Below are 27,062 nucleotides of genomic sequence, written 5' to 3'. Positions count from 1 at the left end.
CATTTTGCATTTTCAGTGCAAATGAGGAAAAAAAACCCTGTAACTCAATTTTTAAAAGGCTTTCACTACATTTGTTGTGTGGCAATAAGAGTGGCAGCAGGTTTTTATGAGGTTGGCTTGAGTCATTTGAATTGGTGGCTTCTGGGATTAGTGCTGACCCACTGGTCAGAAGGGTTGAGGCTTCTGTGCCTCTGTTTAGTGCTCTGGCAGCAATCTGTTCAGGGAAAGGAAGCTTTGTGATGGATCCCAAGTGCCTCCAGGCTTGTGTAGTGTGTGTGTCTGTCAGGGAGAACGAGTTTGGTGATGTTCACAAGCCAGACATGACTCAAAAGCTGTCTAACACTGGGATTCTTCTCAGTGCTCCGTGGTGTAACCCTATGAAAAACATAGTGGTAAGTGGGTAGCCTGTTTGGCAGGGACCTTGAGAAATTAACAGGTGTGACAAGGGAACTAAAAGATGAAGACTTGGAACAACAATCTGCTAACCCAGTGCTGCTCTTGACAGCAAATACTGGTGCTGGGTCTAGATTTTTGGCTCACTGAGCTGAACTAGATCATTTCTGGATTAAACTGCAAACAGCATTTCCAAACTTTCTGAAATGTCCTGGGAAGAGAAGAAGGTAAAAGGCCTTTTGAAAAATATAATTGTTATTCAATAAATAGGAGAAATATTACAGAAATAAGCAGAAATAAGTTCTCCCACAAAGTGCATTTCTCATAAATGCACGTGTGTCCCTATTCTCAGAGCTTTAGACTGCACCAGATTTATCCTTCTCCATCTAAGTGCTCTGAAGACTTCTAGGCCAAAAGAATAGTTATTCCAACTCTGCCTTGATACACTCAAGTCACTGTATCTGCAAAGATAATAGAATTGTGAGTAGTTTTAAGTTGTCTGATAACCTGTCAGAAAATCGGGAGATAAGGAATTGATGTTTTACCCAAATAGTCTGCAGGAATCAGTCACTTGTTCTGTTACAGGACATGAGATTCGCACTCTATTCAAGGAAGTAAATAAGCAAAGCAATTTGAATTTCTCATTGATGTGATACACAAGTTGCTGTGAGCTGGGTCAGAAGGAAATGAGAGATTCCCAAAAGAAGTTTTCCTTCAGTTTGGTGTGGATGTGTGCCTGCCCACTCCAGGGGATGTGTTCAGGAGGACACAGGACAAGGTCTCAAAGAGACACTTGACTGCTTTCCCACTTAAAAAGATGTTTTCTTGACAGAATCTTTGAGCAATATATTCCAGGCTTTTTATTATCTCGATGAACAAGTCTGCCCACACTTGTAATTAATTATAAGCTTTAAGAGAGAACAATGGTTTCATTGTTACCACATACTTGCCCTTAGGCAATATGAAGAATTACAACAGAGATACATCACCTAATGTCTGTTTTTGTCATAACCAGAATATCATCCCAATGGGGTGGCCACGAGGGTCTGCAGGAGAGCAACCTTTATTTGTGTCTTCAGTCCTATTTGTAGTGAGAAAATGGGATTTGTGGGACACATCTGTGACTCTTGCTGAGTACATCTAGCCTAGTTTTAAAAAATGCTTGAACATTGCTCTAGCTTAATGATTTTTTTGCTATAGGGTTCAGTTACTTCCAGGGGGCCTTGGCAGGATAATGTGGCAAATGTTTTTGTCAGGAGGCTTCTATTTGCTCCTGGCATCTGCATTTCCACCAGCAAACAGGGATCAGCAGACAGAAAAAAGCTGCAAATTGTTTATTATAGGCATGTATTAGAGCCCAGTGGAACACAAATGTTGAAAGTATTAAGTACGAATTTGAGAACTATTACAGAAATGGGGTATTAATTCAGATTCAGTGAAGTTGAACATCTCTTTAGAATTCAGTAGAATGCAGCTAAAGACAAATCTTGGCTCAGGTACCAGTTATTTTCTACCATTTAAATATCCGGGGTCATTCAGTGCAAGGGAATGTGTCACTTTTTCAGTCAGAGGAGAAAACTCCTTCACCAAGCTTTCAATGCTGAGCAAGTAACCCACAAAGCTAGCTCTCACCAAGTCACAAAGCTCTATGATTTACACACATTTGGTTAGTTTACTCCACATAGCAAAAGTTTATTCATGGTTATTCTACCCCGAGTGATCACTGAATTTCTCCCTTCAATTTGAAAGTACTGTAAGTGCAGAATTTATGGCACACACTTGGTGGGTAGGATTCTTCACTTGGGGGTGGGCAGCCTAAGCACTACGGTGTGGTTTTTGTGTTATAATAAGCAGATATTAATTGCATACAGCAATTTTAGCAATTTTGCCCCTTTTTCAGCAAAGCACATACTTCCTTATCCACGTGATGCTTCTTTTGACAGCGGGATGATTGTTTCACAAAACCTCTGTCACTTCTTATGATTCTCCTGCCCTTACTCAATGAATATTCCATCTCCTCAAGGAGACATCAGTGTGTCAGTGCAGGAGTAGGGAGGTGTTTGTGTCCCTGTACTCATCCCTGGTGAGGCCACAGCTTGAGTTTTGTGTTCAGCTTTGGGTACCACAGTATAAGAAAGACATTGAGGTCTTCGATCATGTCCAGAGAAGCGTTCTGAGGTTGGTGAGGGGTTTGGAGGTGATGTAGTAGGAGGAGTGACTGAGGGAAGTGGGGTTATTCAGACTGGAGAAGGCTCAGGGGAGATCTTGTTGCTCTCTACAGCTCCCAGAGGGGAGGTTGTGGAGAGGCTGGAGTTGGTCTCTTCTCCTAGGTAACTAGAGGTAGAACGAGGAATCGGGTTTAAGTTGCGCCACGAAAGGTTTAGGTTGGGTACATAGGAAAAATTTCTTGACTGGAAGAGCAATGAGGCACTGGGATGCGCTGACCAGGGACGTGGTGGAGTCACCATCCCTGGAGGTGTCCAAGAAGCGTTTAGATGTGGTGCTTCGGGAGATGGTTTAGCGGGAGTTGGGATTACGCTTGGACTCCATGACCTTGAAGGTCTTTCCCAACCTTTATGCCTCCACGATCCGTTCTCCCAGCCCTCTCGCCTCTCTGCCCACCCGCCCCGTCCCCACTCGCGGCACCGCCGCGCCCGTGTCCCCTCACAGCGCTGCCACCAGGGGGCGGCCTCCGCCCTCCCCTTCCCGCTGCTGCCGGCACAAGATGGCGGCGGGCGGGCTCCTGGTGGCGGCGGCGCTGGTGCTGGCGGCTCTGCTGCTGCTGTGGCGGCGGCGGGCGGGAGGTGCGGGACGGGTGTGCGTGGCCGTGCTGGGCGATCTGGGCCGCAGCCCGCGGATGCAGTACCACGCACTCTCGCTGGCCAGGCACGGACGCGGCGTCTCGCTGCTGGGCTATCTCCGTGAGTCAGGGAGGCAGCGAGGGCGGGTCTTCATCCCACCCCCCACCCCCCCTTCCCCGCGGGGTATCCCCTGGGGCGGGGGTCCCTCTGACTGATTTCTCCCTCCTTTGACTGATTTCCCCCGTCTGGCAGAGACGAGGCCGCACGGAGATGTCCTGAGGAGCGAGAAGATCCGGCTGGTGCCCGTGGCCGACCTGCGAGGGCTGCGAGGTGGGCGCCGGGTGGCTGCGGCGGCGGCTTCGGGCCGGGGCTGTCAGGGAGGAGTCTGCGGGTTGCGGTGGTTGTGTTGGGGAGGAGCAGCGGGGAAGGGAGATCTACGTGGAGAAAAAGAGAAGGCGAAGGGGGCAGTGCCTTGCCTTCCGGGAGGTGTCTGCCGGTTCAGCCCCGGTGCGTCCCCGCCCCGCACCTCCCCGCCCTTCCCCGCACCTCCCCGGTGCCTCCCCGCCTGTCGTTCGCACTCGTGTCCGCCGTGCTGGAGCGCGGAGATGCAGTTCGCAGAGCTGCAAACGGGGAGACCTTTTTTATTTTCCTTTTCCTCCTACCCACACACCCGCCTTCCCCGCCCTCCCCTTCACCTTGTTTCTATCCCGGCTCCTTTCTCTACAAACCGGGAGTTTGTAGGGGCTGTGGGATGTTTGTCAGAGACCAGGTCCTGATTTTTACAGAGTACTGTTATTTTAAAAGTCTCTCTGCAGAGGTGGCTGGTTCTGTTGTGGTCTGCACATAATGTTCTTGCCAAGTTTTCTGTCTTTTTTTTTTTTTATAGTTGGTCCAAAGCTTTTCCAGTATGTTGTAAAAGTCCTTGTGCAGGCAGTACAGTTGCTGTACACACTGCTGAAAATAGATCAGCCATCCTATATTCTTCTTCAGGTATGTTTTGTGTTGGGACTAATAGCAATGAAAATGAGTACTGCTTCATTACAGGCTGGTTTTAGCAGCCTCAGGTGTTGTTCTAATTAGTCAAGAGCTAAAGTCAGTGGTGCACACCTACATCAAGTTATTTATTTGGCTCAACTCAGGTTTGGAACAACAATTTGGAACAACTCAGGTTTGTTCTTTCTGTTAATTTTTTTTTTTTAGCTTTTGAACTTCATTAGAATAGATAGTAGTGAAGAATAAATCTTGACAGAAATGTTTGTGTGTTATTGGAGGGGAATTTTCATCCTGATCCAATGCTAAGAGTTTAAGTATCTTCATAAGAGAAACCCTAACCCTGTCAGTTCCATAGCTGGGAGATGCAAAATTACCACTGTTCATAAAAATCCTTTAAAGCAATATAATTTCAATAGTTTGAGGGGCTTATTTTGTTTTGTGTTTTGGGGGGGTTTTTGGTTTGTGGGGTTTTTGTTTGGTTTTTTTTTTGTTGTTGTTGTTAGTTGCTTAGTGTTTGTCACTTATCACAGTCTTATGGTATTTTTATTTTATTTATTTATTCAACAGAACCCTCCAGGCTTACCTGGTATAGCAGTTGCCTGGGTTGTGTGTCTTTTCTGGAGAAGCAAACTGATAATTGATTGGCACAACTATGGATATACAATAATGAGCCTGACTCATGGAAGAAATCACCCACTGGTACAAATTACAAAATGGTTTGTACAGCAATTATTTTCTCCTATTTTTTTTTTTCTGTCTATAAACTCTGTACCTTTGTAGAATTCAGAAGAATGGAAACCAGTGAAAAGAATGTAATTTAGCAAAGAGCTGTTTCTGTGAAAGATTTCTGGATTTTGCTGTGTGAAGCTGCTTTCTCTTTCAGAGAGCACCTTTGTTAAGGACACAGAAAGGCAATGGATGAAGGAGCCAAAAGGCAATGGATGAAGGAGCCAGGCTGCTTGTGTCTGCCTGGGAAAACTGCCATTGTTATTGGGATGACTTACATCTACTGGGATTTTTCTTTCCCTCATGTTTTATGCTCCAGCTCCTCTTTGAAGGTCTCTTTCTTGCTGGATCTCATTGGTTACATGAGGAGAAAAGCTCTAAAGGCTTTCCAGTGAGCTGCCTTTCAGGATAAGGGAACCTTGCTGTATCCCTTCTCATAAACTGTCAGTGCTTCAGTATAAGGAGCTAAGCAGTAACTGGTAATTAAATTTCAGTTACTGGGGGTTGGGTTTCTTATGGGTTTTTGTTTGGCTTTTAATTAGCATAGCACTGACTGGCTGATGTGAGTGCCTGCCTCTGGTTTCTAACTTAAGGTTTTATTTTTGCCAGGTATGAAAAGCTTTTTGGGCGTTTGTCTGACTTCAACTTGTGTGTCACTAATGCAATGAAAGAAGATTTATGGGTGAATTGCAACATCAAGTAAGTCACAGACCTCTAGCAAATGAATATCTACCTATGCCAAATAAAATGAGAGAACATGATGATTGTGGATTCAGAGGAATTTTGAAAAAGCAACTTCCCTGAGCCCATCTATCTCACTAAAACATGTTAGCTCAGAGCTGCTGGGGTGTGGGAAATAAGAATCTGCATTAAGCTTCAGAATTAATACCTCATGGACTAGAAGATGGCAGTGCAGGTGTCAGGAAGGTTTGCTTCCTATGGAACTGGAACAAGGCAGACACCACTTCTTGGCAATTAGTCTGCTCTTGTGAATGCAGTGAGAAAAAATTAGAGAGGAGGAAAAAGTTGAGGCCAGGCAAGACATATACTTGGTGGTAATTTGTCTGACTTTCTTCATCAGCAGTGCTCTTTTATTGTTTTAAAAGCAAGATATAATAAACAAAACCCATGGTCTTATTAGCTACAGACATTGCTTATTGCACTTTCCCACAATGGAACATCCTGGGAAAAGCCAAGGGCTGATAGGATACAGAATCCCTTTGCTCAGAGCAGGTGTCCTCTAAATTCCTTGCTGTCTTTTCTGGTGATGAGCCTTGCCTCAGCTTTATTTTTCTGGGAGCAGGCTTTGCCTTGTCATTATCTCTGGTCTGCCTTGCTCTGTATCATGGGGCCCTCCTTTTTCACTAGCTCTCAGGTCTCTGAGACCTGGGACAGTCTGCTCTGCAGATTTTTCTTTTGCAATCAGAGAGCTTTAAGGTAAAAGTTGCTCAGGGGTGGTTATGAATTAAGGTGAAAATCATCAGAGTGCTGTCTGCAGTGTTCATCATTGCATCACACCCTTTGAATGTGCACACAAGCAAAGGGTTGTGTGCCTCTCAAGGATTAGTGTGTCCACCTTGCTGGATTCCAGCAAACTTCAGGAACTCAGAAAGTTGCACGAGTCAAAAAATTAATTATTTAGCTGTGTTGGTCTCATAGAATGTCAGGATGGAAGGGACTTCAAGGATCATTGGGCCAACCCTTTAATATCATTTTTTATATGAAATGTCTCAGTACCCCATCAACCTGAGACTTAAAACTTTCCAAAGTTGGGGAATCCACCACTTCCTTTGGAAGACAATTCCAATGTTTGACTCTCCTTTTACATGACACTGTTGTAGCCTCTCACATTATACATTTTGTTACATCTGGGTTTGATTTAACTTCTGAACTGGTTTCATTTCAGGGCAGTAACACTGTATGACAAGCCAGCTTCCTATTTTAAGGAAACACCTTTAGAACTTCAGCATCAGTTGTACATGAAACTTGCCAAAGATTATGAGCCTTTCAAACCACAGCATGTGTAAGTAACACAAACATCTACAGCCCTGCAGTTGTTGACAGGAAGTTATTGCATTTAGTTACCAGAAATTCTTTTGCATCTGGTCACAAGTGGTCTCTGTATCCTCTGAGCTAGCAGATGCTGCTCTGCAGACTCACTCAGTTGGCACTAGGAGAGGTCAGAACGTGGGAAATCATTGAACTGTGATAACACAACTCTTGGGGTGTGAAATAAAGCATTTCACTTGTAGAGAAGTTGGCATTAAGTAGAGGGGATCTGTAATGGTATCTCTGTGGTGAAACCTGGCAGTTGTGTAGTTCCCACTGAACCAGATGGCTGTTTTTGGGTGCTTCATTAACACAGCCCTTCCTTGCCCTGGTGAGCTTTCAAGATCTTGGTCTAAGTGTTCAGCATTTCTCTCTGGCCATGTGCAGGATAACTCCTGTAGTAACAGGGAGTTACTTTAACAAATTAATGCTTGAAAAAGAAGTGGAACCCATAGTGTTCATAATCCCAGACTGGTTTGGGCTGGAAGGGACCTTAAAGCTCATCCAGTCCCACCCCCTGCCATGCCCAGGGACACCTCCCACCAGCCCAGGTTGCTCCAAGCCCCATCCAACCTGGGCTGAGACACTGCCAGGGATGGGGCAGCCACAGTTTCAACCTGTCCCAAGGGCTCACACCAAGAAATTTCCTCCTCAGGTCTCATCTCAGTCTCTGCTCTTTCAGTTAAAACTGTCCTCCCTGTTCCCATCACTCCCTGTCCCAAGTCCCTCCCCAGCTTTCCTGGAGCCCCTTCAGGCACTGGAAGGTGCTCTGAGGGCTCCCCAGAGCCTTCTCCTCTCCAGACTGAGCAACCTTGACTCTCTCAGCCTGGCTCCAGGACAGAGAAGCTCTTGGGAAATGCCCACTGCAGAATCACGGGTTCTGAATTCAATGAGTAAATGTACTGTTGGCATCCACCCTCTGGTATGTTTGAAAGAGAGATGGAAAAAGGCTCTTTTTTCAATTTGTTAGGGAAAACACTGTCAGAAGGTGGAACTGTGCCTATAGGAACAGTGTCAGCAGGCATAAGAAAGAGGAAAAACATCTCTTATGATCAAATTTCTCTGCAGCTCGGAAATAAAGTGCTTGGAAGTTCCTGCTGGTTAAGCATAATATTTCCTCCTGTGACTGCTGGCTGTGTTTCTGTCACCCATACTCAGAAAGTTCTGTTTTCATAGTGCAGAGCCTGGCAGTTGGGATGGTGAGAGATCTGCCTTTACAGAAAGGGATGGAAAAAAAGGACATGTGATAAAACCCCCAGGACGCCCAGCTCTTCTCATCAGCAGCACAAGCTGGACAGGTTTGGAAACAAATAGTTTTATTTTTAACATTTTAACCACTGTTGTACAAAGGATAAATCTAGGGCTGTTTATGCTTCCCCACACTTGTTGTGTTATATCATCACTGGTGGAATTACATTTTTTCCTTCCTTTGGATGGAAGAATTTGAAGCCAAATTGTGTATGATCTACTTCTGTGGATAGAAACAAATTATTTTTTAAAGTTCTATGTTAATTAGAGAGCTACAGTCCAGAGGTTTAGCTTCAAGAATGATTAGGAGATATTTTCTACTTCTTTTTTTAACTTCCATTTTTAAACTTTTTTACTTCTAGCCATACTGTCTTGCATGGGGATGTAAAGTGAACTAAGGAACCAAAATATTTACTTATTTCTGTTCATTACATAAATTTCTCACTTTTTTTTTAATTCTCTGACTCACACAGAGAGTGGAAAGAAATCTGCTGCTCGTAACCATGGGCAGAATTCTCTATACCTTTGAATTTACAGGACAAGTTCTGCACTTCATGCTGTCAGTTTAGGAACTAGACACAGCTTTGGGATCTGCAGTATTTGGGGCTTTTTTGTCTGCTTTGCTGCCAGCAGAGGGAGCAGACAGGCACTGTGTATGGTTGTGTTTATGAAAATAGTTCCAGCAGATTTAAAGAAAAAACCAAAAACATGGTCTGGACATAAACCATGTAGGTGAAGGTGAGGAAAATACTGATTGTTGTGATTTAAAGACAATAATTCATGATGGGAGAAATGTGAATGTCACTAATAAAGCCTTTTCTTGCAGAGGATGAAGACTTTTCAGTCCTTTTGAAAGCTTTGGAAGGTAGGTGTGAACATCTGACCTGTTCAGAGGTTGTTTCCTGGGCAGTTCTGAAGTCTTTTTGTCCAAAAAAACCCCAAACCAATGCTTCCATATTCAAGTGAAAAATTTTATTTGATTATTTAGTGGTTTTAAAGTAGGGGTTGAAGTACAGAAGCACCACATCTGTGTTTAATTATAGTGAGAATTATTTCTATGTAGCCTGTAAGTTGCAGTTTTGTTTTCTAGGGTGGTGATGTTCACTCCATGGGCATCTGCCAGCAGATGGGGGGGAAGGGAAGGGACTTTGTTTCATCCTGTAGGCTTTTCTACATCCATACACTGAAACAGCTGACACCCTCTAGTTGAACAAAAGCTTCCTGAAGAGTGCATTTTAACCCTGCTCTCCTCACCATCTGTGTGGGTTTGTAAATTGTAACCTTGCTGAATTACTGCTGGTTGAGAATCCCAGAGTGCCAGGTTGGAAGGGACCTCAAGGATCACCTGCTCCAACCCTTCTGATACCACTATGGATCTGAGGTGTCCCAAGCTGAGACTTAAAACTTTCCAAAGTGGGGGAATCCACCACTTCCCTGGGAGACCATTCCAAGGTCTGACTGTACTCATGGGGAAAATTTTTCCTCTTGTGTCCAAGGGGAATCTTTCCAGGAGCAACTTGTGCTCATTTCCCCTTGTCTTGTCCATGGGGTTCCTTGGAAATCAGGAGTCTCCATTTTCTTTGCAGCCTCCTTTAAACACTGGAACATTTTAGGAGGTGCAAGCTTGTGAATAAAGTAGGAAGCTGAACAGTTTGACTGTTTGTGACCAGGTGTCTGTCTGTTTGTTGATTTTAACCTTTTTGTTTTACCTTGTTTGTTGAATTTCCCTTTTCCAGATTATGAGCACTGTATCAACGAGGGAGCCAAGCTTCCACCTGTAGTGTGTGTGATAACAGGTAAGAGTTTATTTTATTTGCACTGCAGCTCTGCAAGTGTTAATGCAAAGACTTCAATTTCAGTTTTGTTCCATGCTGACTCTCCTGTTGGTGGTGAAGAGAGAGAGAGAGAGGGGCTGTTGTCTTCATGCCTGCTTCTCAGAGCTGGGATTTTTAGCTGGACTATTAGAGCCACATAATCCTGGCAGATCTTAAAGGAGGCACAGCTATGCATTGCTTAACATTCCAAAGAATTTAAGCTCAACACTGAGATGCTGCAGCAAAAGAATCTTAAAATCAGACATTTGGAGCATTAAGCAGTTTTTATTTTGTAATGGAAAAAAAAACCAAACCTTCTCATCAAAGGAGGTTTTGCCCAAAAGTTGTGTGGCCAGGGACTGCTGCTTGGTTAACATTCTTGTTAAGAGTAGACTGAAACTTGGTGTGAATTTTTTTTTGTGCTGATGGAATTTGTCAGTAGTTATTTGGTTACCTTGTGGCTGGAGACAAAATGCAGGTGAGGATGGGAAGGTTGATGGGAAGTTTAGGTTGGATATTAGAAAGAATTTCTTTCTGGAGAGGGTGATCAGGCATTGGAATGGGCTGCCCAGGGAAGTAGTGGATTCTCCGTGTCTGGAGATATTTCCAAAGAGCCTGGATGTGGCACTCAGTGCCATGGGCTGGGAACTGCAGCAGTAGTGGATCAAGGGTTGGACTTGATGATCTCTGAGGTCCCTTCCAACCCAGCCCATTCTGTGATTCTATGATGGGAGACTCTGCTGAATGCTCAGCCAAGGAGTCCAGGGTCAGGCTGCTCTTTGGGGGGAACTCAGGCTTTTTGGGGACTGGGAATTTTTGTCTGATCCATCAGGAGTTTGTCAGCTGCAGAGTAAGATGCACAGACCACACTGTTTTCAGTCATCTTAATAAAAAAGAATATTATGTGGGGTTTTTTTTTCTGTTTTAAACAGGCAAAGGACCTCTAAAAGACTACTACAATGGACTGATAAATAAACTGCACTTCAAACACATCCAGATCTGTACACCATGGCTTGAAGCTGAGGATTACCCTCTGTTGCTTGGTAAGTGGTGAATTAAGCTGGAATATGTGTGAAAAACAACGTAGCAAAGTTGCAAAGAGCTGAGACAGGTTTTGCAGGGAAGCTGGTAGAATATAGTAAGGAAATGAAGTTTCCCTCTGCTGCTGTTTTAGCCTGTGCTCTTCATTTCTTCCAACTGTGTTGCCTGGGAATGTTCCAGTGGCCTTTCAGGGTCACTTCAGTAAATAAAATCATGAAGTTTTTTTGCTGAGCAGCCAAAAGTAGCTGAAACCCTAAATGAATGTGTCCTTGGAATGGTATTCCCTCCGTGTGTTCACTGGATTAGCATAAAGTGAGTGTGAGTAAGCTTAATAAAGTAGTAAAATACCTGTTCAACTTGCTCTGTATTCTGCAGGGTGAGAGCATCTGATTTATATGGCTGGAAAACACTGTGGGTTATTTGGTATTTTTAAACTCATGACTATAATGTCTATAAAATCACACTGGAATTTCTCTATTTTGACATCACTTGAACCAGAGGAGGTTGTATCCTGCCTGGCTTGTGAGAGGTGTTTCCTGTGCATTTATCCATCCCTAGCAGATGAAGAGGAAGGCTTTAATATGCATGAAATTTTACAGTTTTAAAATCCCCTTTAACTTACTGTGCACTCACCTGGTGTGTTCCTAAAGCTTGACTCATTTCCATTACAAAATATATTGCACTTCTTGGTTTTCCCCTTGAAACTGAGTCAGTCCAGTGTTGCACACAACTCATGTTTACCCTGCAGACCCCAAAGAAATCCCTCACAGAAAGTTTGCAGCAGGACTGGAAGAACTTCTGTGGGAGGATTTAAGCCTCCTGCCTGTTGTGTTTGCTTTCCAGGCTCAGCAGACCTGGGAGTGTGTCTCCATAAATCCTCCAGTGGGCTGGACCTGCCCATGAAGGTTGTGGATATGTTTGGCTGCTGCTTACCTGTCTGTGCCATATATTTTGAGTGGTAAGAGCAGGCACCAGCTGAAGGGGAGCACAGGAAGCAGTGTTATAAATCAAGGGTCTGACAGCTTCTGCATGCATCAAATGAGACTGCAGTATTATGCAGTAACAGCTTGTTTTTAAAATAAGATAAATCAGAAATCAAGGTTGGTTTATTTAAGGACAGTTTAAGAAATTTAACACAAGTTTTCTGCAAAGTTGGGAGCACTTAATGCAACCAGTTGCCTTAATAACCTGGAAACTTGCTTTCTATATAATTAATGTAAAAAAAAGCATAAAGCTGTCTGTGTCCTGTGTGTGCATTGTCAGAGTTCACAGTCCTCCAGGAAAGCAGCAGCTTTTATAAATAAACCTAAATGCCAAATCTGGGAAGAACTCATGGACTGGATCATGCCCATGGATCAGGGGCAGAGTTTTCTTTGGAGATTGTTTTTTAAAAAGCAGATGATTAAAGCTTTAAAAAGCTTTAAAAGCAGATGATTGCCCTGGGGTGTAATGTATGACCATGTGAGTGGCACAAAGGCAGACTCAGGGCTCTTTTGTGCTGTGAGGGTAGATGTAGGAAGCCTGACATGGAAGAGAGGAACAATTCTAAATGTAAACAGTTGAAACCACCACCTGTGTTCCATTCCATGGGTGTGAAGCTCATGTCCAGACACCCAGGGTCATCATGTCACAGGGATCCCAGCACTGCCTCTTCAGGTGTCACCATGCAACTTTTTAAACAATTTACATGTCCCACTGGCTGCTTTTTGTTTCACGTTTTCTTCTCTGACTTCTGTTCACAGTTTACATGAACTTGTGAGACATAATGAAAATGGTCTGATATTCAGGGACTCCACTGAACTTGCAGAGCAGCTCAAGGTAAAGGCTTGACTGATGTTTTTTTCCTTTCCCACAAGCTGTAACTGCAGAGGTGCTGCCACCTGAGCTGTCATTTCACACCTACCCTCTCTCTATTTTGCACTGTCAGAAGGTTTTGCTTTGCCTGCCCTCATTTCTTTCTGAATATGAACCTGAAACTGGGAAGAATATTTTAAATATTGTCATAGTTCAATATTTACATGACCAGCCCAAGGAGTCCTCTCTTCCTGCAGCTCTGGAGTTGAGGGTTAACTTTGGGGAGCCTACAATCAACCAAAAATGTGATATGATGGCTTTTTCCTGTGGTTTTTCCTTTTTTACCTTACAGATGCTTTTCTTGGGATTTCCTACACTGGAAGGCAAACTTCAGAGCTTCAGAAAAAACCTCCGTGCATCCCAGCAGCTGCACTGGGATGAGAGCTGGGACCAGACTGTTCTTCCTTTGCTGGGGCAGAATGAATGACTTTGGGGAGAGCTGGGTCTCCAAAAAGCTCCCACATCCCTGGAGCTGCACAGATCTGACCAGCAGCGAATAAAACCCTTTGAACTCTCTCGAGCTGCAGTTTGTAGCTGCCTCACTTGGGGACAAGTGCTTGGAGACCCCTTTTTCATCACCATTTGAGCTTCTCGTGGGAGCAGGAGCAGTGCTGACAGTGCAGCCCAGGCTGCTTTTGTGCCACCGGTGGAAATCCTGAGAGAAGGCAGGATTCGGCAGGCAGGAGTCCTGCCCTGGAGTGCTGGGATGCTTTTCCTTCCTCCCCACTCGGGCTGTTCCGTGGCGGAGCCGCTCGAACCTTCCCCGGGCCCGCGGACGGCGGCACACGAGGAGGGGAAGGGTTGTTGTTGGGTTGTTGTTGGGGCTGTTCTCCACCAACCCTACCTCCCAGGGGAAGGAGCGGAGCTGCCGGGCCGCCAGGAAGCGGCGCTGGAATCGGTCCCCCAGCCCCAGGGGTTCGCCCATGCTCCCCCCGACTCTCCCCGTGGCGGGACCGCTCTCTGCCTGTGCGGGGCTCGAACCGGCGACCCCCGCGTTCGGCGGCTGCCGCGCTCCCAGCGGAGCCACCCTGGCACCTCCAGCCCCTCCCCTGCGGTGACGCCTCAGTCCGCGCCACCGTGACGTCACTGCCCCGCACCGAGACACGAAGGACACGGCGCCCGCAGCGGGAGCGGGACCGGTACCGGGAGCGGGGCTGAGGCTGAGCCGGGGAGCGGCGGCGCCATGAGCGGCTACAGCGAGGACGAGAAACTGCGGCTGCAGCAGCTCCGGGCCCTGCGGCGCCGCTGGCTGCGGGACCAGGAGCTGAGCGAGCGGGAGCCCGTCCTGCCGCCGCGGCAGCTGGGCCCGGTGGCCGCCTTCTGGGAACGCTTCCTGCAGCCCGGGGGGCTCTGGCGGCAAGGGGTGAGCGGGCAGGGACAGGGAACGAGACCGGGACCGGGTCTGGAGCCGGCTCCGGTGTCCCCGGCCTGACCCGCGTCCCCGTGCCCCGCAGGTGTTCAAGGTTTTCCAGACCGGCGGCTACGTCCTGACGCGGGTCCTGATCCCCGCCTGGGTCATCCTCTACTACCTGAAGTACCACGTGGCGGTGCGTGCGGGGCCTGGGGGCAGGCGGGAGTGCGGGGAGTGCGGGATAAGGCCCTGGGAGCAGGGAGGGAGGAGCAAGGAGCCCGCAGGGAAGGGGTTGTACAGAGGTGGCGGCTTCAGCCTCTGCTGCGGCTCAGGGGGACTCCCCGCATCCCTTGTCCCTCTCTGTGCGTGGCACAAGGATTTGTGTCTGTGATGTCCCTTACGGGGGTGACATCTCTGTCCCTGCTGCCTCCTGGGCACGGGGAGCTGGGCTGGGGCTGCTGCTGCTTCTCCCCTGGGAACAGTGAGCATGGGGGTGCCCGGGCTGCAGCTCGGGGGGGGGGCAAGGGAATGGCAGAGAGCTGGGGACACAGAGAGACAGACAGACACAGAGACAAGACAGACAGAGACACAGGCAGGCAGACACAGAGACACACACAGACAGACAGACACAGAGACAGGCAGACAGACACACACACACAGGCACACAGACAGGCAGACAGACACAGACAGACAGACACAGAGACAGACAGACAGGCAGTGAAAAAAAGAAAGATCCTGACAGGACTGACTCCTGTAAGGAGGAGATCAGGCCAAGCTGTTTGTGTGAATTTACTCGATGTAGAATTAAAACTTGTACTATATATTAATGAATTTGTATTCATAACCAGTAAAATTCAGGGTTAAACTGAGAAAGAAGTGAACAAAGCAGCTGAGACCTGGCATTTCCCACTAGAACAATGTAAGCAATACAAGACCCTAACGGGATTAACTTCTGTCTCAGAGATAATTAAAAGTGTGAGTCTTGTTCTTAAAACAAGGCACTGCCAAGGCCATTTAGGTGCCAGCTGGGCACTGGGGGGGTGTGAACACCTGCACAGGGACAGGATGAGGCAGCCACAACCACAGATAAGGGAGAAATTATCACAAGGGTCCAATTAAGAGGATGAAGTAATTGAAAACAGGATAAAGATTTTTTACTTCATCCAAAGACCCCCCCCGACACCTCCACCCAGGCTCCTCCTGTCAGGAATATTATAATTATATGTTGCAAGCTTATGAATATGTATGTCACCTCCACTTTTACTGTATAAATACCCCAACCCTTTCCCTTAACCCTTGGAACTCTTTGTCCAGTGCGAGCTGGGAGCTCCCTGGATCTGAAAATAAATACCTTTGGTGTTTAAAGGCTCAAAACTCTGTCTCTGAACAGTTTTGCTGGGCCTTTTTGGGCTTCAGCAGGCAGACAGACACAGGCAGACAGAGACAGACAGACACACACACACAGACCTTCCAATCCGAGTCTTGTCCTGCGTGGGGGTTGTTACTTGATTGCTCTCTGGTAATTTTTCAGCTGCTGGCAAGAACCTGGCTCTGTGTGCACCAGAGCTTCTGGTTCTGAGGGGTTGTTCTCCACTCTGGAAATCACTCTGCCTGGGGAACTCATGGCTAACCCTCGACTTCTTTTTCTTTACCCCTTCCCCCCTTCCAGAAATCTCCCCATGGAATTGTGACATCAAACCCACGGATATTTCCAGTAAGTTTGTTAAAATATTTATTAGTTTCTTAATATTTATTTTACCTTGGAGAAACAGGCAGGGCAGGGGGGATGTGGGGAGAAGTGCAGCAGCTTTGTGCAGCAGCCACGCAGGAGAATTCCTATAGCTTGGGACCCCGGGCACTGCACTTCCAGTATTTTTAGCAGTTTTCCTCCTGTCCTGGGAGCAGCAATCCCAGTTTCACTGCTGGGATTCAAACTGGAGTGGCTGCCAGTGCTGCAGCCCTGGCTGTAACACAGCCCCCTGGAGCAGGTTCCCTCTGGAGAGGTGCACAGGGAAGATTTTCTGCCTGGTGCTCTCATTGTGCTCAGTTTCCTGGGAAGCTGAAGCTCTGGGGCCATCCCAGGGATTTCAGCCTTTGTCCTGACCCTCTCCCCCTGCCCCAAAAAAGCAGAGCACCCCCTGCATACCCCTCGTGGTCTCCCCAAACCAGTCTGAACACGAGTGCTGCTCACTGGGAGTCTTTGTGAAGGGGTTTGGGTGCTCAGAGCCTCTTGGAAGCCTCAGGATGAGCACCTGGAATGCCACAGGAATGGCTCTGCTCCCCTTCACTGCCCAGAGTGGGGTTTTGGGGGGGTTAGGAGGGATATGGTGCCAAATGGGTTGGTTCTGCCTGCAGACCCTTGGTCCTAAGTGTCCCCTGAAGGTCCCTCGTGCTCAGGTGTCCCCAAAGAGATGGAGTCAGCTCCCCCCCAGCCTGGGATTTGGTTTCTGAAGTGCAGGGTGGGAGGTGCTTTGGTTTTTCAGACCCTGGGAGCTGTAGCTCCCTGTAGAGTCAGTGAGCAAATATTCCCATGCAGGTTTAGCTCTGATCTTTCTGCCAGCTGCTTTTTATTTTATTTTTTATATTTTTTTTTGCCTCACACCTGCCTAATTGTGCCTTCTAGGAAAGAAAATAATTAAAAGTTCCACCCAGAATGCCAAGCTCTGGTTCAGCCTCATTGCTGGCTGCACTTTGGGCAGCTCAGGGGGCCAGGGCAGCACCCAAACCCCCCCCAACAAGCAGCAGAGCTGGGGGTTGGGGTGACCTCTGAGGGGCTGCCTGGCTCTTTGTGGGTTTGGGGACTCAGAGCTCTGCCCCAAAATGTGCCAAAGGGCAAGTTTTAAAAACCAGAATGATCTGGAAATGGTTGATTTCTTTAGCTGGAATGAAAGGGGTGAAGGAAGTGGAGGTTTGGGGTGATTTGGTTGTGTTTTGTTAACTCAGCATCCTGGGGAGTGAAGTGAGTGGTCCCAGGGAGTTGTAGGAAGATGATTTTTGTCTGGCAGTGGGGCCAGGTTGGGGTTTGCTGAAGGAGGAAATGCTCACCCCTCTCTCTCACTCCCTCAGGGGGACAGGATTTTGGAGACAGGAGAAATTATTCCCCCCCTGAAAGATGAACCTGGTGCACACCACTGATGGCTGAGAGCTGCTCTTCTCCAGCAAGCAAGGCAAGAGCTGCAGCTGCTTTCTCTCTCTTATAAAAGGCTCTGAACTCTTCATTTTCTCAGCTTCTTTCATTCCCCCTCCCCTCAGGCAGGCTGTGACTCCTCTGGGAGTTCCTTGTTGCTGAATCCTGGTGATTTCTGCTCACCCATCCTCAGTTTTTTATTCACCCAACATAATCTGGCAGTGAGGAAAAGTGGGCACTGGAAGAGGAGGGGTCCCCAAGGGCTGAGGAGGGCTCTGCTCTGGGCAGGACATCCCAGCAGCTCCTGCCCAGCACTTGGCCTCCCTCTCCCCAGTGCTGCCAACCAGTTCAGACAAAGGTTTCCACCTCTGCCATCCCAGGAGCAGCACTGCTGCCAAGAATTCTTTGTTTTTATTTTTTTTTAATGTTTTAAATTTTTTTATAGCTTTTTTAATTTTTAAATTCATTATTTATATTCTTTATTTTAATTTTCCTGCCCTGGAATTTTACCAGCCCTGGGTACCAGTGATTTGTACTGGTTAGGACTGGCCTCTTGGGGAGCAGGGAGTTGGGAGTCACTGATCCTTATGGATCCCTTCCAACTCAAGAGGTTCTGTGATCCCAAGGATTTTGGTGGCTGCTTTCAGGACGGAAACTGTGAAACCAGCAATCCAAAGGGGAAGCCCAGGGGAGGAACAGAAGCTCTCCATGGAACCCACGTGTGTCTGGGGGGGGTTGTGGGGTCAGGGCCACAGGCAGGAGCCTCTCTCATCCCTGGGGGGAACCAGACCCCTGGGGACCCCTACAGTGGGGACTTTCATCGGCAGTGACATGGCTGAGGCACGGGGAGACCCCCCTGAAGCTGCCAGAGATAAAGGAGGAGATAAAGGAGCTCAACGAGGGTCCTGCACTTTGGCCACAACAACCCCATGGGGAGCTCCAGGCTGGGCACAGAGTGGCAGAAAGGGACCTGGGAGTCTGGATTGCCAGGAAGCTGAACATGAGCCAGCAGTGTGCCCAGGTGGCCAAGAAGGCCAATGGTATCCTGGGCTGTACCAGGAACAGCGTGGCCAGCAGGTCCAGGGAAGGGATTCTGCCCCTGTGCTCAGCGCTGGTGAGGCCACAGCTTGAGTCCTGTGTCCAGTTCTGGGCCCCTCAGCTCAGGAAGGAGATTGAGGTGCTGGAGCAGGTCCAGAGAAGAGCAAGGAGGCTGTGAAGGGATCCAGCACAAGTCCTGTGAGGAAGGGCTGAGGGAGCTGGGGGTGTTGAGGCTGGAGAAGAGGAGGCTCAGGGGAGACCTCATCACTCTCTCCAACTCCCTGAAAGGAGGTTGGAGCCAGGGGGGGTTGGGCTCTTTTCCCAGGCAACTCTCAGCAAGACAAGAGGGCAGGGTCTCAAGTTGTGCCAGGGGAGGTTTAGGTTGGAGATTAGAAAGAATTTCTTTCTGGAGAGAGTGATCAGGCATTGGAATGGGCTGCCCAGGGAAGTAGTGGATTCTCCGTGTCTGGAGATCTTTCCAAAGAGCCTGGATGTGGCACTGAGTGCCATGGGCTGGGAACCACGGGGGGAGTGGATCAAGGGTTGGACTTGATGATCTCTGAGGTCCCTTCCAACCCAGCCAATTCTATGATTCTATGATAAAGGAGCTCAAGGAGGCCCCTTCCCTGCGGGCTCCTTGCTCTTCCCTCCCTCCCTCCCTCCCTGCTCCCAGGGCCTTATCCCGCACTCCCCGCACTCCCGCCTGCCCCCAGGCCCCGCACGCACCGCCACGTGGTACTTCAGGTAGTAGAGGATGACCCAGGCGGGGATCAGGACCCGCGTCAGGACGTAGCCGCCGGTCTGGAAAACCTTGAACACCTGCGGGGCACGGGGACGCGGGTCAGGCCGGGGACACCGGAGCCGGCTCCAGACCCGGTCCCGGTCCCTGTCCCTGCCCGCTCCCCCCTTGCCGCCAGAGCCCCCCGGGCTGCAGGAAGCGTTCCCAGAAGGCGGCCACCGGGCCCAGCTGCCGCGGCGGCAGGACGGGCTCCCGCTCGCTCAGCTCCTGGTCCCGCAGCCAGCGGCGCCGCAGGGCCCGGAGCTGCTGCAGCCGCAGTTTCTCGTCCTCGCTGTAGCCGCTCATGGCGCCGCCGCTCCCCGGCTCAGCCTCAGCCCCGCTCCCGGTACCGGTCCCGCTCCCGCTGCGGGCGCCGTGTCCTTCGTGTCTCGGTGCGGGGCAGTGACGTCACGGTGGCGCGGGCTGAGGCGTCACCGCAGGGGAGGGGCTGGAGGTCCCAGGGTGGCTCCGCTGGGAGCGCGGCAGCCGCCGAACGCGGGGGTCGCCGGTTCGAGCCCCGCGCATGGAGAGAGCGGTCCCGCCACGGGGAGAGTCGGGGGGAGCATGGGCGAACCCCTGGGGCTGGGGGACCGATTCCAGCGCCGCTTCCTGGCGGCCCGGCAGCTCCGCTCCTTCCCCTGGGAGGTAGGGTTGGTGGAGAACAGCCCAACAACAACCCTTCCCCTCCTCGTGTGCGCCCGTCCGCGGGCCCGGGGAAGGCCCGGTTTGATTCCCTGTGTTTTAGGAGCTGGAACAGAAGCTGCGGAGCTCGGCGGATCCCTCGCTCCCGGTGGAAATTCTGCACAAGGTGAGGGGGGATGGATGGCTCGGGGTCACCCCGTGTCACAAAGCTGTCGCTGTCCCCGGATGGGCTCCGTTCCCACGCAGGAAGCTCCGGGACCTCCGCGGAACCGCGCACGGAGCCGCCTGCGCGTCCAGCGGAGCCCAAAGTCGGGTTCGGGAGGGAAGAGAAAAGCACAAGAAGGAGGAGAGAAGACGAGGCTCTCTTTCCACTCGGTTTTGCTATTTCTGTTTTGAGGAATAACCAACACCTTTGCTGCCCCAGATCTGGGACCCAGCCACCCCCTGGCCCATCCCCCTGCTCCGGTTTCTGCTCGGTACCGCTCCTGGGACCTGCAGAGCCCCTTGTCCCCCGGTTCGTGTCACAGCCCCGCAAGGAGCAGCTTTTCCCTGCTCCTCCCTGAACCCAGCAAGCCTTCCAACCTGGCTCCCCTTGCTCTTCTGCTTCCAGACCGTTCTCCATCCTCTGAGCATCCGATATCCCCCTCCCACCAAGTACAGAAGATGCTTCCTAAGAGAACTCATCAAAAAGGTACTGCTGCCTTCCCACCTTGCTTACAACGCTTTTTTTCATATATTTTGGGCCATACTGGATTATTTGTATTAATTCAGTGTAAATATTATGGCCAGTCATGTATTCCAAGGGTATTTAATGTGTGTGCTTTCTGTGCTTTCTGGCACTTTGATCCCCAAAATTGTTTGTTCTCTTGTGCACAGCACGAAGCCACCACAGCAGAACCCCTGGATGACCTGTACGAGGCACTGGCAGGTATTTTAAATGAAGAAGAATCGACTCAGGGCTACAAAAGCTACTTACTGGTAAGAGCTACTGCTGGTTTGTTACAAATCACTTAGAATCATCTGAACAAAGCAATAATTGGCTTTAAAAATACCTCCCCCACTCAAAACTGGGACTGTTTTCTCCCTCTTTCCAGTTGCTAATTCTGATTGCAATCTGTGAAACCCCTTGTGGGTGCTGCTCCAACTTTTGTTCCCTGGTTGTGTGTCCCCCAGCCCACAGGAGCATGGGTGACCCTTGCTGAGAGCGTGGCCATCATCTCTGGGGGCACCACAGGGCTGGTGACCTGGGAAGCAGCACTGCACCTGGCAGAGTGGGCAATGGAGAACGTGGCCGTGTTCAGCCAGAGGTAAAAAGGGCGAAAGGGAATCATAGAGCAGTTTGGGTTGGAAGAAACCATAAAAATCATCAAGATCCAACCCCCCTGCACAGGCAGGGACACCTCCCACCAGCCCAGGTTGCTCCAAGCCCCATCCAACCTGGGCTGAGACACTGCCAGGGATGGGGCAGCCACAGCTTCTCTGGGAAACCTGGGCCAGGGGCTCAGCACCCTCACACCAAAGAATTTCTTCCTCAGATCTCATCTCAATTTCCCCTCTTCCAGTTCAAAGCCATTCCCCCTCATCCCATCCCTCCAGGCCCTTGTCCCAAGTCCCTCCCCAGCTTTCCTGGAGCCCCTTCAGGCACTGGAAGGTGCTCTAAGGTCTCCCCATTGCAGCCTTCTCTTCTCCAGGCTGAACACCCCCAACTCTCTCCCCCTGGCTCCAGAGCAGAGCTGCTCCAGCCCTCTGACCATCTTGTGGCCCTAATCTAGGAGAGGACCCTGTAGTTCTTCTAAGAGAGGTTTTAAGATCAGAACCACAACCCCATGCTGGGTGAGCTGCTCTGGGAAGCAGGCTGCTGAGTTTCAGGGCAGGAGGAAATGGTCTGAAGCTGCATGAGAGGAGGTTTCATGAGGAATGAACCCTGGTGCAGGCTGCCCAGGGAGGTGGGGGAATCCCCCATCCCTGGGGTGTTCCAAAGCCATGGAGATGTGGTGCTGAGGGACATGGGTTAGCACTGGGCTGGGTAGAGCTGGGCTGATGGTTGGTAGAGTTAGGTTCTGGTTGGACCCATTAATCTTAACAGACTTTTTCAACCCACAATTGTGGGGTTTCAGCTGCCAGTTCCCCTTGACAGGATCCATCTCCCCTAACTGTGGGTGATCCATGTGCACCCCTGAGCTCCTCAGCCTGACTTTGTCTATAAGCAATCAAAAGGAACAAGCACTTTTGAGTGCACTTTCAGGTAAATTAATTTAAATTAATTTAAAATATTGACCTGAAAGGAACTGTGCTGCCAAAGTGTCTCTCCCTGTTACAAAAAGAGTGGGACAACCAGTTTAGATGGAGACAACGACACTGCAGAAGTCTAAAACTTGGAAATGCTCTGTACCATACACAAAAGCAGTATTTAAAGTCATTAATTTTTATGCTTACAATTGCATCTTCAGGCCTTACCACTTCTGGTTATTTGAGACAAAAACTAGGTTGTAAATACACTACTCAAAAGCTATAGCAATTATGTGAAGCTGATTTTACCTTTAGATATTCTTGAAATGTTTTGATTTCTGAACTCTATTTTGAATCCTAATAAGTGTTGGTTTTGGTTTTTCACTCCATTACCCTTCAGGACAGTCTTGGAATTGGGCAGTGGAATTGGTTTCACTGGAATTGCAATCTGTAAAACCTGCAGTCCCAAGACCTATATATTCAGTGACTGCCACCCCTGTGTTCTCCAACAGCTGAGAGAAAACATTCACTTGAATGGCTTTGTCTTGGAGCCTGAAACTTCTCCTCGTACCCCAACACAGCCCCAGGGCCTGGAGGCACAAACAGCAAACTCCCAACAGCCAGAAATAATTGTTGCAGAACTTGACTGGGGCTCAGTGACAGAAAAACAAGTGCTGGATCTTCACCCTGATGTTGTCCTTGCAGCAGGTATGTTAGCACAGAAAGGAGAGGGGAGCACACAGGGATTTGGGTACAAGATTCACTCAACACTCCCCCTGTGACTGTGTTGAGGTGTAGGACAGATCTGCTCCATTCTGTCACCATTCTGACTGTTTCAGGCACCCAGCAGTTGTGTGTGTGACACCAAAAAGCAAATTATTTTTCCCTTCTGTGTTTTTTAAAATCCCAAAGCAGGAGATGATAAATCTGTCACTTGGAGGCTTATCAATAATAACCAGATGATCTTGGCTTTCTCTTGAGGGGTTATTAAAGCCCTGTTTATTAGCCCTCTGGATTAAAACAAAAAACCCCAAAGCAAAACTCAGACCTTGTTTTGAGCTTGCTTACACAGAAATAGGGTGGGAGTTTAAATAAAAAATGTATTCATGGAAAACCTAATGTTAGTAAAAATTCTTAGCTATAGCTACAGGGTTTTACTCCCTGATTTGGGGCTTTGCAAAGCAAAAATGACCTAAGAATTCAGGGGGGGGGAAAGAAAAAAATATCCTGCCTTTGTCATCAGAGGTATCACACGATGCATGGGAGTTCTAGGAAATGAAGTCACTGCATGTGTGTTACCTGTGAGCAGGAGCCCAGGCTGGCCTCACAAGGGCAACTCAGACCTGAGGGTGATTTTTACCTCTCTGTTTGCTGTTACAAGTCACTGCAGGACATTCCCTCCTTACACTGCACCAGCAGTAACTGGTACATCACACATACCTCCATTTATCTGTGTAGTAAATAACCATCTCCCCAGTGCTGGTCCTGGCCACAAGCCTGCTGTGTCTCAGCACTGCACTCCAAGCTCCTGAGGTTCTGGTTTGTTCCCCTCTGGCCAGCAGTCTCACCTTTCATCCCTAGTTCTGCCCTCAAGAAAATGAGGGCAAAATGGTTTTCATTTTCCAAATGGAAACCACCACAGTTCAGGTCAAGTCCTTTGCAACCAGCCTCTGAGGCACAGATTTTGGGTGATGCAGTTTCATCCTAAGGACAGCTGGAACAGCCAGGATTAACATTCAGAAAGTTGTTGCTGTCTCCCTTAAGTTGGGCTTAAAGACAGGACCTGACAATCCCTTTGCAAAAAGGAGCAGTGATTTTTAGTGAGTTTTGGACTGCTGCTACAGAAGAGGGAAACCTATCATAGAATCATAGAATTGGCTGGGTTGGAAGGGACCTCAGAGATCATCAAGTCCAACCCTTGATCCACTCCCACTGCAGTTCCCAGCCCATGGCACTCAGTGCCACATCCAGGCTCTTTGGAAAGATCTCCAGACACGGAGAATCCACTACTTCCCTGGGCAGCCCATTCCAATGCCTGATCACTCTCTCTGTAAAGAAATTCTTTCCAATCTCCAACCTAAACCTCCCCTGGCACAACTTGAGACCCTGCCCTCTTGTCTTGCTGAGAGTTGCCTGGGAAAAGAGCCCAACCCCCCCCTGGCTCCAACCTCCTTTCAGGGAGTTGGAGAGAGTGATGAGGTCTCCCCTGAGCCTCCTCTTCTCCAGCCTCAACACCCCCAGCTCCCTCAGCCTCTCCTCATAGGGAGATACCTGCTACAGCTCACAAAACAGAGACATATTCTAAGCTCTCTTCTTGGGCATTTTTAACCCCTGAACACAGAAATCCTCTCCTCCTGCCAAGTGAATATTTTACATTTCTGTTTCCTACTTTTTGTTCTTCTTTTTTTTCCTCAACACTCAATAGACATTTCATGCTTTCCCTTTTTTGTGCAGACGTGGTGTATGATCCAGAGATCACTTCAGCCCTTATTGGTGTGCTACAAAAACTCAGGGTTTCCAGAGGAGCCAGGAAACCTCCTGAGGTCTACATTGCTTCCACCCTTCGTAACCCAGACACCTTTCTCCTCTTCCAGGCTGAGCTCGGTGAGTGCCTTCCTCATCCAATAGATCAAGAGTTTTGGCCTCTTCATTGTTTAATCTGTTAAAAAGGTGAACAGGAACATTTTTTTTGGTGACAGGTATTATTTGACAGTGAGATTTTTTATCCTAGAGCTGGGTTTAGGAGTGGGCTGTCTCAGAGCAGTGACTTCTCCCTGTGGATCAGGAGATGGGATCAGGAGATGGGAACTTTGCTGTCACAACTCACATCTGCTGAGAGTGCCAGCTCAAGATGAACTGGAGGAGTGGTGGCACTGGGAGACTAAAAAAGGGTTAAGCTTAAAGGAGGGAACTTTCTCTGCTGCACTGTTACAGAGATAACATTGGAGAGGCAGCCTAAAACCTTATCTTATCTGTTTTTTGAGGGTTAAAATAAAAAAGAAAAACCAATTCATAGATTCATTAGGGAGTGATTTAAGGTTTTTCTTCATACACTCTTCAAAACGTTGTCTCTTTCAGTCTGTAAGCTGTACAGCTTGTCTACAGCAATGTTAATTACTTCACAGAAGCTCTTGCTGCAGCTTGCTTTAGCAGCATGCCAGGGGCATCTTCTGACAGAACTCAAAGTGCAACTTCTAATTTTTTTAAGCAGAATTAATTAATGATTCTCATTGTTCCTTTTCACAGATAAAGTTGGGATCAGATGGCAGATTATCCCAGACCACAGCAACACTGTTTTTCCTTGTGATGTGCAGCCAAATGTAAATATTCTACAACTATTTATAGAGCCAGCAAGTATGACATAAATAGAACTTTCAGACCACCAGAAGCTCTCTCTGCCTTGGAACAAGATTATCTTCAATTCTAGAGACAGACACTGAGGATACAGCTCCACAGACTGTTGTCCAAGTGATTTATGTTTCTCCTTTTAATTGTCAGCACCCACACAGGCAACTGCTGCCCCTCAGCAGCAGCTGAGAGCCTCAAGCAGTAGAAACAAAAAGCCCTGATCATCCTTTACCCTGATTCTCTAAAAGACTACAGAATTTAACTGTATTTTTTATTTCCACCTGTGTGCTGAGTTGTCAATAGTGGAGGCACATCTGCAGGATGACAGGATGAGGGCTGCACACTGACAAGGCAGCAAAACAATGTTTCATAGTAATAAATGTTTTATAATATTAAAACCAGCTACAGTTGTCTCTGTTTAGGGTTTTTCTTTTTATACTTGTGGGGATATACTTGCATGCCTGCATCAACTTAAAAATTAATGAGTAATGCAGGGAATATAGTAAATAGTTTCACAGGATGCTGTGAGAGGAGCCTCTCCTGTAAACCAGGTGCATCTTTATCCTGCAGTGGTGCCAAAAATCAGAGTTTGTTTTCTATTTCTCTCTCACAAGGACTCACACTTTCAAAACAAGCTCTGGGGAAGCCGTGGCCAGAAACTGCAAAAAGAATCATCCACTGGGACAAGGGTTGAACTCACCTTCTGTGGAACTCTCATAATCCACAGCTTTTTTCCCACAGGAGAAGCTGTCACAGGTGTATTCCATGTCAGCAACTGCTGGAGATGTGGGAACCCAACCAGATTTGAGGATTGGCCTTGGATAACCCAACTGGTGCCACCTGGATGCTGGATCAGCAGAGGAAGTGCCAAACAGGGAAAGGCCTGGACCTGTTTTTGTGGCTACCAGACCAAAGGAGTCCTTTTCTTTCTCCTTGGTGCTGTTGCTACCCCAGTGTTTATTCCCTACTTTATCCTCTGTGGCATCCAAAATGAATGAGACGTGCAGAGAGGGAAATGCAACCTGCACTCATGCCTGGTGAATGAAAGGAAATTTCTCTCTGTGTAGCTCCTGAGCCTGAACTAACCCTAGAAATGGCTTTCTAGCCATGTTTCACCTCTAGGTCAAGGGACCAATTGTTTTTCATTGGGGATTTGGGATATTTGGAGTCTTGGGAGGAGGGAGCTGTTGTTTGTTGTTGTTTCTGTTGGGTTTGTGTTTGTTCCTTTTTAGTTCCTGAGCCTGAACTAACCCTAGAAATAGCATTCTAGCCACGTTTCACCTCTAGGTCAAGAAACCAATTGTTTTTCATTGGGGATTTAGGATATTTGGAGTCTTGGGAGAGGGGAGCTGTTGTTTGTTGTTGTTTCTGTTGGGTTTGTGTTTGTTCTTTTTGCTTTTGGGTGCAGCTTTTACTTGGGTTTGGTTTGCGAGTGTGGCAGACAGGAACAGGCACCCCACTCATGTTAGGAATACTGACCATAGTGCAGTACCAGTCCTAAGACAGGGCAGGTAGGTGGGAAGAGTGAATGCAGGGGACTGGTAAGAACCTGCTGCCACTCAACTCCAGTGACAAAACCCATCCCTCTGCCTTCAGGGGCTGCCCAAGGTGCTCAGGAGCTGAGAGAAGC

The 27,062-nt window shown here is 48.3% G+C and overlaps 4 protein-coding genes across 8 annotated transcripts; 3 read left to right on the top strand and 1 right to left on the bottom strand.

The window, feature by feature from the left end:
• Positions 1-3,118: 3,118 nt before the first annotated feature.
• Positions 3,119-13,624, top strand: ALG1 (ALG1 chitobiosyldiphosphodolichol beta-mannosyltransferase). Its single transcript, XM_030459618.1, has 13 exons — positions 3,119-3,314; positions 3,447-3,524; positions 4,081-4,184; positions 4,755-4,903; positions 5,523-5,612; positions 6,820-6,936; positions 8,139-8,260; positions 9,037-9,075; positions 9,947-10,006; positions 10,957-11,067; positions 11,909-12,023; positions 12,808-12,883; positions 13,212-13,624. Exons 1-13 carry the CDS (start codon positions 3,119-3,121, stop codon positions 13,344-13,346), a joined length of 1,392 nt encoding a protein of 463 aa, XP_030315478.1. The 3' UTR covers positions 13,347-13,624.
• A 377-nt stretch (positions 13,625-14,001) lies between these two features.
• On the top strand, positions 14,002-17,486 carry LOC103536852 (NADH dehydrogenase [ubiquinone] 1 beta subcomplex subunit 6). 2 transcript variants are annotated; one of them, XM_030459623.1, is made up of 4 exons: positions 14,002-14,278; positions 14,370-14,466; positions 15,940-15,984; positions 17,337-17,486. In XM_030459623.1, the coding sequence occupies exons 1-4, from the start codon at positions 14,103-14,105 to the stop codon at positions 17,403-17,405; spliced, it is 387 nt and encodes a 128-aa protein (XP_030315483.1). In that variant the 5' UTR covers positions 14,002-14,102; the 3' UTR covers positions 17,406-17,486. The 2 variants fall into 2 exon arrangements, with proteins under 2 accessions (XP_030315483.1, XP_030315482.1); XM_030459622.1 differs by having other exon boundaries at positions 14,002-14,282; positions 14,374-14,466.
• Positions 16,185-19,634, bottom strand: LOC115599140 (NADH dehydrogenase [ubiquinone] 1 beta subcomplex subunit 6-like). 2 transcript variants are annotated; one of them, XM_030459625.1, is made up of 3 exons: positions 19,340-19,634; positions 19,162-19,254; positions 16,185-16,265 (listed from the first exon to the last, which is right to left on the bottom strand). In XM_030459625.1, exons 1-3 carry the CDS (start codon positions 19,517-19,519, stop codon positions 16,200-16,202), a joined length of 339 nt encoding a protein of 112 aa, XP_030315485.1. In that variant the 5' UTR covers positions 19,520-19,634; the 3' UTR covers positions 16,185-16,199. The 2 variants fall into 2 exon arrangements, with proteins under 2 accessions (XP_030315485.1, XP_030315484.1); XM_030459624.1 differs by having other exon boundaries at positions 19,162-19,258; positions 19,344-19,630.
• A 13-nt stretch (positions 19,635-19,647) lies between these two features.
• Positions 19,648-25,831, top strand: EEF2KMT (eukaryotic elongation factor 2 lysine methyltransferase). 3 transcript variants are annotated; one of them, XM_030459619.1, is made up of 9 exons: positions 19,676-19,858; positions 19,959-20,021; positions 20,280-20,369; positions 20,466-20,546; positions 20,732-20,833; positions 21,029-21,162; positions 22,485-22,792; positions 24,539-24,688; positions 25,331-25,820. In XM_030459619.1, exons 1-9 carry the CDS (start codon positions 19,778-19,780, stop codon positions 25,447-25,449), a joined length of 1,128 nt encoding a protein of 375 aa, XP_030315479.1. In that variant the 5' UTR covers positions 19,676-19,777; the 3' UTR covers positions 25,450-25,820. The 3 variants fall into 3 exon arrangements, with proteins under 3 accessions (XP_030315480.1, XP_030315479.1, XP_030315481.1); XM_030459620.1 differs by lacking the exon at positions 20,280-20,369 and having other exon boundaries at positions 19,648-19,858; positions 25,331-25,831; XM_030459621.1 differs by lacking the exon at positions 24,539-24,688 and having other exon boundaries at positions 25,331-25,821.
• The last annotated feature ends 1,231 nt before the right edge of the window (positions 25,832-27,062 follow it).

The sequence above is a fragment of the Calypte anna genome, chromosome 14, assembly GCF_003957555.1.
Source record: "Calypte anna isolate BGI_N300 chromosome 14, bCalAnn1_v1.p, whole genome shotgun sequence".
Classification (NCBI taxonomy): domain Eukaryota; kingdom Metazoa; phylum Chordata; class Aves; order Apodiformes; family Trochilidae; genus Calypte; species Calypte anna.
Note: the sequence above shows the minus strand (reverse complement) of the source record. Positions and strands in the feature narration are given on the sequence as shown.

Coding starts and splice junctions, on each gene's coding strand:
- EEF2KMT (XM_030459619.1), top strand. CDS start 19,778: ATGGGCGAACCCCTGGGGCTGGGGGACCGATTCCAGCGCCGCTTCCTG. Junction 21,163..22,484: donor GTGGCCGTGTTCAGCCAGAG/GTAAAAAGGGCG, acceptor ATTACCCTTCAG/GACAGTCTTGGAATTGGGCA. Junction 22,793..24,538: donor TGATGTTGTCCTTGCAGCAG/GTATGTTAGCAC, acceptor TTTTTTGTGCAG/ACGTGGTGTATGATCCAGAG.
- LOC115599140 (XM_030459625.1), bottom strand. CDS start 19,519: ATGAGCGGCTACAGCGAGGACGAGAAACTGCGGCTGCAGCAGCTCCGG. Junction 19,255..19,339: donor GGGGGCTCTGGCGGCAAGGG/GGGAGCGGGCAG, acceptor CGTGCCCCGCAG/GTGTTCAAGGTTTTCCAGAC. Junction 16,266..19,161: donor ACCTGAAGTACCACGTGGCG/GTGCGTGCGGGG, acceptor GCACCTCTCCAG/AGGGAACCTGCTCCAGGGGG.
- LOC103536852 (XM_030459623.1), top strand. CDS start 14,103: ATGAGCGGCTACAGCGAGGACGAGAAACTGCGGCTGCAGCAGCTCCGG. Junction 14,467..15,939: donor ACCTGAAGTACCACGTGGCG/GTGCGTGCGGGG, acceptor CCCCCCTTCCAG/AAATCTCCCCATGGAATTGT. Junction 15,985..17,336: donor CAAACCCACGGATATTTCCA/GTAAGTTTGTTA, acceptor TCACTCCCTCAG/GGGGACAGGATTTTGGAGAC.
- ALG1 (XM_030459618.1), top strand. CDS start 3,119: ATGGCGGCGGGCGGGCTCCTGGTGGCGGCGGCGCTGGTGCTGGCGGCT. Junction 3,315..3,446: donor CTCGCTGCTGGGCTATCTCC/GTGAGTCAGGGA, acceptor CCCGTCTGGCAG/AGACGAGGCCGCACGGAGAT. Junction 11,068..11,908: donor GGATTACCCTCTGTTGCTTG/GTAAGTGGTGAA, acceptor TTTGCTTTCCAG/GCTCAGCAGACCTGGGAGTG.